This window comes from Phaenicophaeus curvirostris, chromosome 22, assembly GCF_032191515.1.
Source record: "Phaenicophaeus curvirostris isolate KB17595 chromosome 22, BPBGC_Pcur_1.0, whole genome shotgun sequence".
NCBI lineage: Eukaryota > Metazoa > Chordata > Aves > Cuculiformes > Cuculidae > Phaenicophaeus > Phaenicophaeus curvirostris.
The window spans coordinates 7,549,573-7,563,937 of NC_091413.1; the positions used below are offsets into that span (position 1 = coordinate 7,549,573).

Below are 14,365 nucleotides of genomic sequence, written 5' to 3' on the forward strand. Positions count from 1 at the left end.
CCCCCCAAATCCCAGCCCCCAAATCTCCATGATCCCAGCCCCCAAATCCCCCAGCCTGCCGAATCGTCCAGCCCCCCAAATCCCCATAATCCCACAGCCCCCCAAATCCCACAGCCCCCCTAATCCCCATGATCCCAGCCCCCCAAACTCCCTGCACACCAAATCTCCATGATCCCAGCCCCCCAAATCCCAGCCCCCAAATCCCCCAGCCCCCCAAATCCCCATGATCCCCGACCCTAAATCTCCCAGCCCCCCATGATCCCAGCCCCCCATATTCCCACGATCCCAGCCCCCTAAATCCCTTTGCACCCCAAATCCCCACAATCCCAGCCCCCCAAATCCCTAGCATCACCCCCAAAATCAGGCGAATCCTGGCACCCAAAGTTCTTTTTGGTGGAAAAACATGGATTTTGCTGCAGAAGCAGCGGGAGGCCCGAGGCCAGGGTGAGGGCCCCCCCCCCCGCCCCCCCCAGCCCCCTACAAGAGGGGGTTCAGTCCCGCGGGGACCCCTCGGCGAGGCCGGCGCGGACCTGGTCGCGGTGCCAGAGCCGCTCGGCCAGGGCGTCGAGAATCGGGGTGACCCTGGCCAGCCCCCCGCGCCCCCCCCCGGCCCCCGGCCCGCTGCTCGCCCGCAGCACCCGCGCCCCCTGCGCCCCCTCAAACGCCGCCAACGCCGCCTCCGGCACCGCCGCCTGCGCCGACAGGTCGAATCTGGGGGGGACGCGGCGTCAAGGGAGACAGCGACACCCCAAAAAATCCCCCCCCCCCAAGCCCCAGCAAAGCGAGAGCGAGTCACTGCTCTATCGGTGTAACGAGGTGTGCGCGGTCTCAGCCTACTGAGATGCCAAGTGGTGCAAAATATTGGGGTGCAAACCTGCTTGTGGGGGTGTCACGCAGCCGTGGGAGACACCGACACCCCAAAAAATTCCTCCCCTGAGAGTAGAAACCCCCCGAAAATAAGCAGGCGCTGTGAATCCATCCCTGTAATGAAGTGTGCGTGTGCTCAGCCTGCTTAGATATTGAGTGATAAGTGGACAAACCCACTTGTGGGGTGTCACACAGAGGTGGGGAGGCACCGGCACCCCAAAAAATCACCTCGGGAGGGATAAAACCCCTTAAAAATAGGCGTGTGCTGTGAATTAATCGGTGAGATGAAGTGTGCGCGTTCTCAGCCGACCGAGATGCCAAGCGGTGCAAAATATCGGGGTGCAAACCTGCTTGTGGGGGCACAAACCCGCTTGTGGGGGTGTCACACAGGCATGGGAGACACCGACACCCCAAAAAAATCCTCCCCCTGGGAGGGGAAACTCTTCCAAAAATAAGTAGATGCTGTGATTCCATCCGTGTAACGAAGTTGGCGTGTGCTCAGCCTGCTGAGATGCCAACTGATGCAAAATACGGGGGTGCAAAGCCGCTTGTGTGGGGAGAGACACGGTCCTGGGAGACACCGACACCCCAAAACATCACCCCGAGACACGGGGGGGGTGTCAAAACCCCCTGAAAATAAGCAGATGCAGCAAATCCCTCGGTGTGATGAAGCGTGCGTGTTCTCAGCCCATCGAGGAGCCACGTGGGGTGAAAGATGGGGCTGCAAACCCACTCGGGGGGGTGGGACATGGTCAAGGGAGACACCAACGCCCCGAAGAGGCATCAAAAAATCACCCCAAAAGGGGAGAAACCCCCTAAAATTAAGTGAATCCATCCACGTGATGAAGTGTGCACGTTCTCAGCCTACTGAGATACCAAGTGGTGCACAACAGAGTCGTGCAAACTCGCCTCGATGGGGGGATATGGACCCCCTTTGGGGGCCCCCGAGAAGGATACTTGGTGCCGATGACGATCTTCACGAGGTTTTCTTCGTCAGGTCCCACCACTCGGCTCATCTGGGCCGGCAGCTCCTCGAAGGACGAGCGGTCGGTGAAGGAGAAGAGGAAGAGGACGGCGTCGACTTCTTCCTTACAAGCCTGGCAGGGGGGTGGCCACCATCAAGAGGGGTTCGACGCCTCCGTATTTTTGTGGGTGTCCCCCCCCATCCCCCCGAAAATAAACTCACAGGCAGGAGATGCTCGAATTTCCTCAACGCTCCGTCCCCGCAGTCCCAAAAGTGGAGCTGGAAGATGACGGGGCGGCCGGTGGCTCGTAGCTTGGCCGGCCAGTAGACGGTGGTGACTTCTAGACCTGGAGGGGACAGACAGACAGACAGACAGAGGGACAGTCACCCCCCCCCCCGCCAAGGGGGAAAAGGGGGTCCCCCTTACCCTGTGTCCTCACCCAGGGTCTCGTGGTGGGCGCTGGGCGCGGGGGTCCCGGCGAGCGTGGCCACCAAAGCCGTTTTGCCGACGCCGCTCTTGCCGGAGACGAAGAGTTTGTAGGGGACGAAGGGGACGGCGAGAGTCGGGGGCAGCGTGGGGCGCTCCAGCAGGCCTGGGGGGGGGGGCAGAGGGGTTTGGGGGGGCTGGGGGACACTGGGAGCACTGGGGGCACTGGGAGGGGAGGGGGGGTACTGGGGAGAACTGGGGGATGCTGGGAGGGACTGGGGAGAACTGGGAGCACTGGGAGGGACTGGGAGAACTGGGAGGGGACTAGGGGTACTGGGGAGAACTAGGGGGTGACTGGGGGCACTGGGGAGAATTGGGGGGCACTGGAGGAACTGGGGGTACTGGGGAACACTGGGGGATACTGGGATCATGGGGCCACTGGGAGGGACTGGGAGCACTGGGGACACTGGGAGGGACTGGGAGCACTGGGGAGTAATGAGGGGCACTGGGGGCACTGGGGACACTGGGGACACTGGGGAGAATTGGGGGGCACTGGAGGAACTGGGGACACTGGGGGTAATGGGGAGAACTGGGGGTACTGGGGAACACTGGGGGACACTGGGAGGGACTGGGAGCACTGGGGAGTACTGAGGGGCACTGGGGGCTCAGGGGGCACTGGAGGGGCTGGGGGGCATTGGGAGCTCTGGGAATACTGGGGAGAACTAGGGATACTGGGGGGCACTGGGGAGAACTGGGGATACTGGGGGCACTGGGGGGACTGGGAAGAACTAGGGGCCACTGGGGGCACTGGGAGGGACTGGGGAGAACTGCAGATACTGGGGGGCACTGGGGAGAATTGGGGGGCACTGGGGAGAACTGGGGGTACTGGGGACACTGGGGGGCACTGGGGAGAACTGGGGGGCACTGGGAGGGACTGGGAGCACTGGTCAGCCCCCCCAAACCCCTCTGCCCCCCTGGGATTCTCACCGAAGACGCGGCGCTGGTTCTTGCGGAGGATGGAGGCCAAGTAGGGGCGGCCGGGGGGGGACAGGAGCCACCCCCGCTCCAGCGCTGCCCCCCCCGCCTCACTCATGGCCCAGCTCCTGGGGGGCAGCGGAGCCCCCCTCGCCCTGGGGGTCACTGCGGGGGGGCAGGGGGAGGCCTTCAGAGCCCCCAAAACGGGATCCGGCACCCCTCGGGGCCTTGACCCCCCTCCATGGGGCCCTTTACCCTCCTATGGGTCCATTTACACCCCCCCATAGGTCCCTGACCCCTCCCCATAGGTCTCTGCATCCCCATAGTTCCCTTTACTCCCTCCCCATACGTCCCTTAACCCTCTCATAGTTCCCTTTACCCCCCCATATGTCCCTTTACCCCTCAATAGGTCCCTTTACCCCCCACCCAGTTCTCTATTCCTCCCCGATATGTCCCTTTACCCCCCATACGTCCCTTTACACCCCCGTATGTCCCTTTAAACCCCCCCATAGTTCCCTTTACCCCCCCATGCTTCCCTATACCACCCATACGTCCCTTTACCACCCCCATACGTCCCTTTACCCCCCCTATAGTTCCCTTTACCCCCCCATACGTCCCTTTACCCCTCAATAGGTCCCTTTACCCCCCACCCAGTTCTCTATTCCTCCCCCATATGTCCCTTTACCCCCCATACGTCCCTTTACACCCCCCCATATGTCCCTGTACCCCCCCATATGTTCCTTTACCCCCCCATAGTTCCCTTTACCCCCCATACGTCCCTTTACCCCTCAACAGGTCCCTTTACACCCCCCCCCCCCGTTCTCTATTCCCCCCCATATGCTCCTTTACCCCCCATAGTTCTCTCTGACCCCCATAGGTCCCTTTACCCCCTCATAGGTCCCTTTACCCCCCCATACGTCCCTTTACACCCCCCATAGTTCCCTTTACCCCCCATAGTTCCCTATACCACCCATACGACCCTTTACCCTTCCTCCATGTGTCCCTGTACCCCCCCATATGTCCCTGTACCCCCCATATGTCCCTTTGCCCCCCCATATGTCCCTTTACCCCTCCATACGTCCCTTTACCCCCCCTATAGTTCCCTTTACCCCTCAATAGGTCCCTTTACCCCCCCTCCCAGTTCTCTATTCCCCTCCATATGCTCCTTTACCCCCCCATAGGTCCCTTTACCCCCCCATAGTTCCCTTCAACTCCCCCATAGTTCCCTTTATCCCCCCCATACATCCCTTTAGCCCCCCTATACATCCTTCTACCCTCTATGGGTCCCTTTACCCCCCCCACAGTTCCCTTTACCCCCTATAGGTCTCTATACCCCCCCCATAGGTCCCTTTACCTCCCTCGGGCAGGGGGCGTGGCCTCCGAAGCCCCGCCCCCCGGCGCGTGCGCGGGAAAGGCTATAGGGGATGGGGGTCTATAGGGGATGGGGGTGGTCCTATAGGGGATTGGGGAGGGTCCTATAGAGCATAGAGGGGCTCTAGGGTATGGGAGGGGGGTCCTATAGGGCATGGGGGGACTGTAGGGAGTAGGCGTGTCCTATAGGGTATGGGAGGGTCCTATAGGTCATGGGGGTGTCCTATATGGAGTGGGGGGGGTCCTACAGGGAGTGGGAGGGTCTTGTAGGGCATGGTGGGGCCTATGGGGGGGGGCTGTAGGGGATGGGGGGATTCTATAGGGAGTGGGGTGGGGGGTCCTATAGGGCATGGGGAAGGGGCTATAGGGAGTGTTGGGAGGGGTCCTATAGGGAATGGGGGGGCTATAGGGAGTAGGGGGGAGCTGTGGAGGATGGGGGGATCCTATAGGGCATAGGGGGCACCTATAGGGCTCAGAAGACCCAGACCCTCTCAGGTTTGGGGAGTGGCACTATGGGATGTGCAAGAGCTGGAGCCCTTGGGGTATGGGGCAATGGCCCTATAGGGCATAGAGGGGGGCCTATAGATCATGGAGGCAGCCCTACAGGATAGGGGGGGGCAGCCCCATAGAGCACAGGGGTCCTATAGGGCATGGGGGCGTCCTATACGGCATGGGTGGGTCCTATAAGGCATGGGGGGGACAGAGCTATAGAGTGCATGTGTGACCTATAGAGCATGGAGGGGCCCTACAGGGACTATAGGGAGTGGGGGGGGGTGCTGTAGGGCATGGGGGGATCCTATAGGGGATGGGGGTGTCCTATAGGTATTGAGGGGGCAGCCCTATTGGGCATGGGAGATCTGGACTTTACAGGCTATGGGAGGTGGCCCTATAGGCTATGGGGGTCACATAGGGCATGGCAGGGGGTGTAGGGCATATAGGGGGTCTATAAGGGCATGGGGGGGCTACAGGGGATGGGGGGACTGTAGGGGATCATACAGGGCATGGGGGGATCCTATAGGGGATGAAGTCCTATAAGGGAAGGTGGTCCTATAGGGGCTTGGGGTGTTCTATAGGGATTGAGGGAGTGGCCCTATAGGGCATGGGAGACCCTATAGGCACTATAGAGTATGGGAGGGTCCTACAGTGCATGGGGGGACTATAAGGTATGGGGGAGACCCATGGGGTGCTATAGGGTCTGGGGTCTCCTGTAGAGCATAGGGGGTGGCCCTACAGGGAGTGTGTGTGGGCATGGGGTGGGGGGGTATAGAGGCTGGGGGCGTCCTATAGGGCACGAGGGTGGTCCTATAGGGCATTGAGGGGGCCTATAGAGGGTGGGGGTCCTATAGGGGATGGGGGGCAGCCCTATAGGGAGCGCATGTGTGGTCCTGTAGGGCATGGGGGTGTCCTATAGGGTGTGGGGGTCCCTATAGGGGCAGCCCTAGGGGCTGTAGGAGACCCCCCCACCCTTCTTTCCCCCCCCCGAAGACCCCAAATCCCCTCTTTCAGCCCCAAACTGGGGGGCGCTCCCTCCCCCCCTAAAGCACCAACCACGGCTTCGTTCACTTTTTATTTGTTAAACTGCTAAAAATTCATTCCGGGGGGGGGAAACTCAGGAAATTCTCCCCCCCAGCCTCGCGCCGGCACCGCAACGGGGACGCTTCGAGAGATTTTGGGGTCATTCCGTGGGATTTTGGGGCCGGTTTGTGAGATTTTTTGGACTGGTTTGTGTTTTTGGGGCCGGTTCGTGGCGTTTTGGGAGCAGGGAGCGTTAGTTGGACCCCGTTACTGTTGGTTTGGGGCCACTTAGAGGGATTTTGGGAGTATTTTGTGGGGTTTTGGGACTGATTAGCATCATTTTGGGACGGGTTTGTGGGGTTTCAGGACCAGTTTAAGGGATTCTGGGACCAGGTAGCGTTAGTTTGGACTGGTTAGCGTTATTCTGGGACAAGTTTGTGGGATTTCAGGACAGGTTAGTGGGATTTTGAGACCAGGTAGACTTATTTTAGCCTGATTAGTGTTATTTTGAGACCAGTTTGTAGGGTTTGGCGACTGGTTAGTAGGATTTTGGGACTGGTTAGTGAGATTTGGGGCTGGCCAGCATTATTTTGGGACCAGTTAGTGGGATTTTGGGGCCAGTTAGTGAGATTTTGGGGCCAGCTGAGGATGGAGATGGGAAAAATGCCCTTTGAGGGATGTTGTGCACAGGGAGGGGGATGGAAACCCACCTCCTATCCCAGTTTTGACTTTTTTGGGGGGTTGGATGATAGGAAAACATGCAAAGGGGGGGGAGTCGATGCCAAAGCCCCAACCACCTTCCCCATGGGGAAGCTTAAAGCGGAGAAGAGATTTCCTAGATGACCCTGGGTGCTCCCGAGGCTTTTTTTTTGCGGGGGGAAATCGCATTTTTGCCTTCGTTTAGGATCAAATCTGTTTGGAATCAGAGTGGGAGAGGCTGGATTTCATCAGGGATTTATTTACAGAGGGGGAAAAGCCGCAGACGAAGCAAAACCCTCCCCATCCCCTACGTGGCTGGGATGCAATTTAAGGCTCCGACCGGCAAAAAAAGCTCAGTGGGGATGGAGAGGGGACTAAAAAGAAGGGAAAAGGGGCCACGTCATGGCACTGCCGGTGTGGAGAGGGCTGGAGGTTGTTGAGCAAAACCTGGCAGAATCCACCTATTTTTCCCAGCCCCCCATCATCTGGAGGGGAAAGGGAAGGTGGCCCTAAAGGACCACAGGTTGAATCCCTTCGGATTTAAATGTTTGCAGGAGGAGGCACGTGCAAAGATGAGGTGCAATGACTGCCCTCACACCCTCAAATTTACAAAAAACCCAGCTTTTTGGCTGGAAAAGAAGCCCTGTTGCCAGGCTACGAGGACTGGGGAGCACTAGTCCAGCACGAGGGAGGCGCTGGTTCGGCCTTGGAAGGGTTTGTGCTGTTAAGTGGAACAAAACCTTCACATTTAGAAAGGGACAGGCAGCCAAATGTCTCGGCTTTGGGGGAATATTGGGATTTGTAGAGTAAATCGTGTGGGGTTTTGCTGCTTAGGAGGGATCAGGGCTGATCCCAAAGCCCGATCCAGCACAGGGCAGGGAGGGGAGGAGAACACCCGGCTCGGTCTTAATATTTTTGGCATTTTAATGCAAAAAACCCTGCGCTTTCTTCCTTCTAACGGTCCTGGACGGAGGACAGGAACGCGAGCGGCAGGTTGAAGTGTGAGAGGTGAAAACAAGGCATCGTGTTCGTGTCGAGCAAAGGTGTGCAGCGCTGGGAGATTCCTGCTGGGGTATTGCTGCTGTTTTCCTTACGGAGTCAAGCACGGAGAGAATCAGTGCGTGCACCCCGACAGCCTCTTGCCTGCCGGCGTTGGGTTTGTTGGCATCAAACCATTTTTCCTCCCATCAGGGAGGAGTTTGAGACACAAAGCCTCTCAAATCCCTCCAAAATAAAGAGGATACGGGAGGGAGCAATTCCCTACCTGCTCATCCTAAATCCTTGGCCTGGATGGCAGCGGGTCCTTCGCCGCCTGTAAACACGATTCGTTTAACTGGGATCTTACTGGGAAGCGGCGGGGCAGCGCTGGAGGTTTTGCTCGGCCTTTATTGGTTTCTTGCTCCCTAAATTCACAGTTTGAGCACCTGCGGACGGAGCGCGGGTCGGGCAAGGAGAGGGAAGAGCTGCAGGGACGGGGGAGAAGGGGACGGCGGCGAAGGGCTCGGGCCGCATTATCTTTTCGCTCGCACAAAGTACAAGGCATTTGTTTTGGGATAGTATTTGACGTTTTGTTTCTTGTCCATGAGGCCCCCAAAGATGATTAACTCCCCTCGGCCTTGCACCACCGTGTGTAAACTGGTTTCGGGCGGCCCCACCACCGAGCTGCTGTTGAACACTTTCCATTTGACTCGTCCTTTTTCCTTGGTGTCCTTAATGTCCAGCACGTACATCTGCATGGGTTTGCAGTTCATGCTCTGGTATAAAGGCTTCCCGACGTTGAGGGACTGGGGAGGGTGGTGGCCCAGGCGGCGGGCGATGGGAGGTAAGGAGTGGCCCTCGCTTTGGGTAGAGCCCGGCCGCGCTGCCGAACCCGCCTCGGCACCCGGAGAGCCCGGGGAAGAAGCCAGGGGAGGGCTCAGCGCCGCAGAAGCCGAGGTGGCTTTGGAAGAAAGGGCTTTGACGGCCTCCAAGCTCCTCCGGAGCGCGCTGGGGGAGACGGCGCCCGGGAGGGAGCTGGCGACGTGGGGCGGCGTGTGGATGCCGTTGGTTTGCTCGGGAGGGTTCCTCACGCTCGCGCCGACTGTCCTGCCCTCCACGCCGTCCAGCTGGCAGATGATGGAAGCCGGTTTCTGGTCCCAGCTCAGGTCGATGGATCCCAAGCGCAGGTCTCTCTGCTCAGGCAGCGAGCCTCGGCGCGGTGCCAAGGCCAGCCCCACTTTTAGGTCGTATCCTTCAGCCGCGGAAGGTGTGCTGGGCGATAGCACCTGCACGGGGCTGTCCAAGGAGGCTCCGCCGGCCACCGTGGCTCCAGGCGATAAACTCCCACCATTGAGCACGGGGGAACTGTCCCCTCTGGCCGGGGAGAGGCTGCCTTCCCGCGAGCCCGCAGGGGTTTGTCTCTGCGCCCTGGGTCGCAGGGTGCCCCAGCGGCCGTTGACGCAAGGAGCTTCGTCCGTGTTCCTGACGGGAGACTGCGAGCGGTATTCCCGTGTTTCGGGCACCAGGGCGGGCGGCGTGGCGCTGATGGGAGAGGGGCGAGAGTTCAAGCTGGGACTCAGCGGGGCTCTTCCGCTGGGAGCTTGGCTAAAGACCACGACGCACTGTCCCACCTGGAAGCGGGGGAGAGATCATAGGATGAGAGAATCGCCAGGTTGGAAAAGACCCATCGGATCATCGAGTCCAACCATTCCCATCAATCACTAACCCACGTCCCTCAGCACCTCATCCACCCGTCCCTTAAACCCCTCCAGGGAAGGGGACTCAATCCCCTCCCTGGGCAGCCTCTGCCACTGCCCAATGACCCTTTCCATGAAAGATTTTTTTCCTGATGTCCAGCCTAAACCTCCCCTGGTGGAGCTTGAGGCCATTCCCTCTCGTCCTGTCCCCTGTCCCTTGGGAGAAGAGCCCAGCTCCCTCCTCTCCACAACCTCCTTTCAGGCAGTTGGAGAGAGCAATGAGGTCTCCCCTCAGCCTCCTCTTCTCCAGGATAAACACCCCCAGCTCTCTCAGCTGCTCCTCTTGTTCTCCAGCCCCTTCCCCAGCTTTGTTGCTCTTCTCTGGACTCGTTCCAGAGCCTCAACATCCCTCTTATGGTTACAAACTGCAGGATGACCGTTTGTGTTGTTTTGTGGTAAAAGTAAGGCAGTGTGGAGCATTCTGGGCTGGCAATAAAGATCAGTGGGCATGTGAGAAAGCAGAGACCCCCCCACGTCCCGTACCCGGCAGGCAGGATGGCACCACAGCTCTGGAGCTCCATGGTCTTCGTTCTCCACCTTGAGCGGCTGCCACGTCCAGGGGTTGGTGTGCATGTGCAGTAACCAGGCGTCTTTAAAGAGCTGTGAAGGAAAGCGTGACAGACTGAGGAGTCCGGATTGAGAGTGAGGAGTGTTGCTTTGGTGCTGAGATCATCCCATCATGGGTAGGAGCGGCGCTTTGCTACTGCAGACAGAGGAACGGTAACCCAGCTCAGGATCTGACTGCCCAGGAGTGACTACACCCTGGCAGCCATGGACAATCCCTTCATCTCCATCTTCTACCCCAGTATAAAATCAGAGCTAATGCTTCTGAGGCTCAATTAACCTCATGGAGCTGCTCAGATAGTGCCTGGGGTGCTTTTTCTTTAATTAAAGCAGCTCTACCAAGAGCAAGGCAGTTTCTCTTGAAAATCTACTGCGTGGGTGCCCAGATTTGCAGGATAAGATGCCAGGATAATGCACGGATTCCCCGCTCTCCCCGGTCCAGCACTCAGGGCTCGGTTACGGTGAGAAGCTCAAGCTCCCGCTCCCGCAAGGATACTTACTGCGTTGGGACCACCACAGCCACCGAGGATTAAAATGGTTTCATTGTCAATTACGATCTGGAGAGCAAAAAGAACAGTGTTTTGGACCGGGAAGAATACAAAGCCGTCCCCAGAGCTCTAGGCAAGGCCTCCAAGTGCAGGCAGAGCCAGGTTACGGCTTCTCAGCCATGCAGACGCTGCCAGTTTTCTCCACCCTGGGATGAGGAGCAGAGCTGGGATCGAGAGCCGGTTTTGCTGGGCCCGAGGACGCAGGGCTCACCTCACTGTTTTATCCCAAACGGCTCAAAAACCTGTTCCTCTTAGAGGGAGAACAATTACACTTCCCAAAGCTGAGCCAGGGCACTCAACTCCCCTCTGCCCTTTGGAAGAAGGTAAAAAGAGCATGGGGGAGGCCACATCCTTGCAGTAATACTTGTGAGATGCTGGTGGGCGAGGTCGCCCCTTCGTCTCCTTTTCCAGTGGATGGAAAAAGACACTTTGAAGCAAGATCCATCTGATCTCTTCTGTGTGCCCTGCTAGGCCAAAACGAGCCCCAGGCAGGCAATTAAAGAGGCGCTGCCAGACGCGGGCTTCAAGCGGGTCCAATGCAGAGTGGCTGGAACCCAGAGTGAGGACAGCGGAGCGATCAAAAGGGCCCTGAGCCAAACCAGCTTGTGATAACACCTGATTGATCTTAAACGCCATGGGGGACGTGCACCGGGTGAAACCAGCAATTTGTTATCTAGCAAGGCTCATTAGAGCTGAGTCACATGCGAGGCACAGCACCCGCCTGAGCGCTGGGAGGTCGGAGGTGCACAAAAAGAAGGGCCCGCCAGGCAACGGCTCCGAAGATAACTTGGAAATCAAGTGGTAGCTTCCAGGAGACCTGCTGAGAGCTGCCTGGAAGCTGGAGATGGAGCCGGGTCTGGTTGGCCTCTGGCGGCACGCTGGGAAGCTGAGGTAGTGGAGGAGAGCTCACCTGAGACTGGCCACCGCGCGGGTGAGGGCTGGGCCCAGAGATGTTGGGCTTGGACCAAGCCCACTGCTCGAGATCCAGCACCCAGACGTCATTGCTCCTGCAAGGATGAGACAACAAGTGTTGACGATACCACTGGGATAAGCAGAACCTCGGGGCAGTTGGGTTTTTCACGGGCTGGAGCCTCAGGGGAATTCACCATGGGAGGTGAAGGGCGTGCAAAGGCAGGAGGTAGAGCCCAAAGTGTGGCAGAGATTCCCTTCCAGAAGGCTCTGGGCAACCCCGGGACACCACATCTCACTCCCTGCACTTGTCAAACACCCTCACCCCAACCTTACATCTGTCGAGATCCTAGCGAACCCCCAAAGACGATCATTTTGTCTTCGATGACACAGGAGGAGTGTCCTGCCATGGGAGGGGGGCCGTGGGTGGTCACGATGCAGTTCCACCTGGGGAAAGAAAAGCAAGACATTGACCATTGCGCTGGAAAAGAAAGTGCTGGATGATCTGGCCTCCAGGAGCCCTGGGGTGGCCAGCAGGAGCAGGGAAGGGATTTTCCCCTGCACGAGGCCGCACCTTGAATCCTGGGGTCAGTTCTGGCCCCTCACTCCAAGAAGGACCTGGAGGGGCTGGAGAGCGTCCGGAGAAGGGAACGGAGCTGGGAAGGGGCTGGAGAACAGGGGTTGTGGGAGCACCTGAGGGACCTGGGGGGGTTTATCGTGGAGAAGAGGAGGCGGAGGGGAGACCTCATCGCTCTGTGCAGCTCCTGGAGAGGAGGTTGTGGTGAGGTGGGTGCTGGGCTCTGCTCCCAAGGGACAGTGATGGGATGAGAGGGAATGGCCTCAAGTTGCACCAGGGCAGGTTCAGATTGGACAGTGGGAAAAATTCCTCCACCAAAAGGGTTCTCGAGCCCTGGCAGAGGCTGCCCAGGGCAGTGGTGGAGTTTTAAACTCCTTCAAGGGGTTTAAAAGATGAGTACATGTCATACTTGGGGATGTGATATGGTGGCTGGCTTCGCAGGGCTGGATCAATGGTTGGACTCAATGATTTTAAAGGCCTTTTCCAACCAAAACTGTTCTGTGAATGGCAAAAGGAAAAAATCTCAGGGGCCAGAGAAGTCCTCACGAACCTTTCACAGAGGAGAGCCTTCAAAGATCCAGATAATAACAAAACTAATTAGAAATACTAATGTGCTACACAGTTTTTAAGCACGCCGAAGTCACAAGGCCAGGTTGGAAAAGTCGCTCCTTTCAATTAAGTTCACCCGGAATGATCTCTAACACGGTTTAATTACAGCGTTTAACAACGCTGCCCCAAAGCGCATCAGATAATTGATACTTCTGAGGATGAGAAGTTCTCAATGAGAGAGGAGCAGGAACTATCGTCGCTTTGATACGGCAGTTGCTCCTTTCTCACACACGAGCAGCAGTGAGAAAGCCTGGGCTGAAAGCAGCTGAGTGGGGCTGAAACGGGAAAGGAAAATTCCTGCTGTCTCTGCGGTCACTGCTGGATGCGCTCGTGAGGAGCTGTAAAGGCAGAGATCCCTGAAACGGGGCAGACACAGAGAATCCGGGAATCAGGGAGGCTGGAAACAACCTCTAAGCTCATCCAGCCAACCATCAGCCCAACCGCACCGTGCCGGCTAAACCCTGTCCCCACGTGCCATGTCTGAATGCTTTTTGAACCCCTCCTGAGATGGAGACTCCACCACCTCCCTGGGCAGCCTCTGCCAGGGCCTGAGAACCCTTTCAGTGAAGAAATTCCTCCTGATGTCCAATCTGAACCTCCCCTGGCACTCAATCTCCTCGTCCAGATCATGGATGAAGATATTAAATAGGAGCGGCCCCAACATGGAGCCCTGGGGACACCACTTTCCAGCAGGATTTAGCTCCTTTTATCCCATTTCTCTCAGTGAAGAGTTGAGAGCGACATGGAGGCCAAAACCACCCAGGAGGTGCCAGTCAGCAACGAGCCCAGGTCTCTGCTCTGCTCTTGTGCTTCAGGGTTGGTTTGTTTGTGCTGGTTTTAGTGAGAGCGTGGCAGACGCAGCAGCATCAGACACACCTTGGAAACGCAGCTTCCCTGCGAGCCAGCGCCAGGTGGGTTCTGAGAGACGCCCTCCGGCATTCGTCCAGCTGCACTCCAGCCACATTTTTATGGGATCAAAGCCCACGCTTCGACTCCAGATGTGCTCTTACCAGTTTTTGGAGGGTGAGTACGTATGGATTTCATCGAAGAACCTCTCCGGCTGGTGCAGAGGGTAAGGGCTCGGCCGCGTCCACCCACCAAAAAGCACAAGCAAGTCCTTGTAGACCACCAGCGTCGCTCCGGCCTTGGGCGAGGGGTAGGAACCTGGGCAGGGACAGAGAAGGGGAAGGTTAGGACACCGCGTTCCACCTCAGCCGCCAACTCGACATCAGATTTACTGAAGTGCCACAACATGGACGCTCCACCTTTAAAAAGAGAGCAGAAAAGGAGGCAAAATTAGAGTTGGGAGCCTGGGAAGCAAACTCCTGCCAATTTGTGTCATTGTAATTAGTAGGAGCCTGAAAGCACATCTTGCGTAGAGCAAAACATCTGCCACTCACTGCCAGGAAATTGCCAGCTTTCCAACACATCCTGGGAAATTATTGCTTTAGTACGGAATAAAAGCAATAATTAACCTCCAAATACCTCGTAACTTCTCCCCGAGGAAGGGGGGAGAGCGAACACTGATTCCAACACAGCCGGCGTTGCTTGTGGTGGATCGCCGGGGTACGCGTGCACCGAACCCATCTTCTGGGAAGCGGCACA

The 14,365-nt window shown here is 57.8% G+C and overlaps 2 protein-coding genes across 3 annotated transcripts in view; both read right to left on the bottom strand.

Annotated features, from left to right (window-relative positions):
• Positions 1–382: 382 nt before the first annotated feature.
• On the bottom strand, positions 383–4,615 carry CPLANE2 (ciliogenesis and planar polarity effector complex subunit 2). The gene is made up of 6 exons (XM_069874538.1): positions 4,588–4,615; positions 3,246–3,398; positions 2,272–2,424; positions 2,054–2,178; positions 1,825–1,964; positions 383–711 (listed from the first exon to the last, which is right to left on the bottom strand). Exons 2-6 carry the CDS (start codon positions 3,349–3,351, stop codon positions 492–494), a joined length of 744 nt encoding a protein of 247 aa, XP_069730639.1. The 5' UTR covers positions 3,352–3,398; positions 4,588–4,615; the 3' UTR covers positions 383–491.
• Positions 4,616–6,158: 1,543 nt separating this feature from the next.
• Positions 6,159–14,365, bottom strand: part of FBXO42 (F-box protein 42) — a 58,040-nt gene continuing 49,833 nt past the window's right edge. For both annotated transcript variants that reach the window (XM_069874525.1, XM_069874526.1), the window contains exons 5-10: positions 13,771–13,924; positions 11,911–12,021; positions 11,576–11,672; positions 10,618–10,674; positions 10,037–10,153; positions 6,159–9,427 (exon numbers count right to left, since the gene is read on the bottom strand). In XM_069874525.1, coding sequence (XP_069730626.1) covers positions 8,330–9,427; positions 10,037–10,153; positions 10,618–10,674; positions 11,576–11,672; positions 11,911–12,021; positions 13,771–13,924 — 1,634 coding nt within the window. In that variant the 3' untranslated portion in view covers positions 6,159–8,329. The remainder of the gene's footprint in view (positions 9,428–10,036; positions 10,154–10,617; positions 10,675–11,575; positions 11,673–11,910; positions 12,022–13,770; positions 13,925–14,365) is intronic.

Coding starts and splice junctions, on each gene's coding strand:
- CPLANE2 (XM_069874538.1), bottom strand. CDS start 3,351: ATGAGTGAGGCGGGGGGGGCAGCGCTGGAGCGGGGGTGGCTCCTGTCC. Junction 2,425..3,245: donor GAACCAGCGCCGCGTCTTCG/GTGAGAATCCCA, acceptor CCCCCCCCCCAG/GCCTGCTGGAGCGCCCCACG. Junction 2,179..2,271: donor CGCCCACCACGAGACCCTGG/GTGAGGACACAG, acceptor TGTCCCCTCCAG/GTCTAGAAGTCACCACCGTC.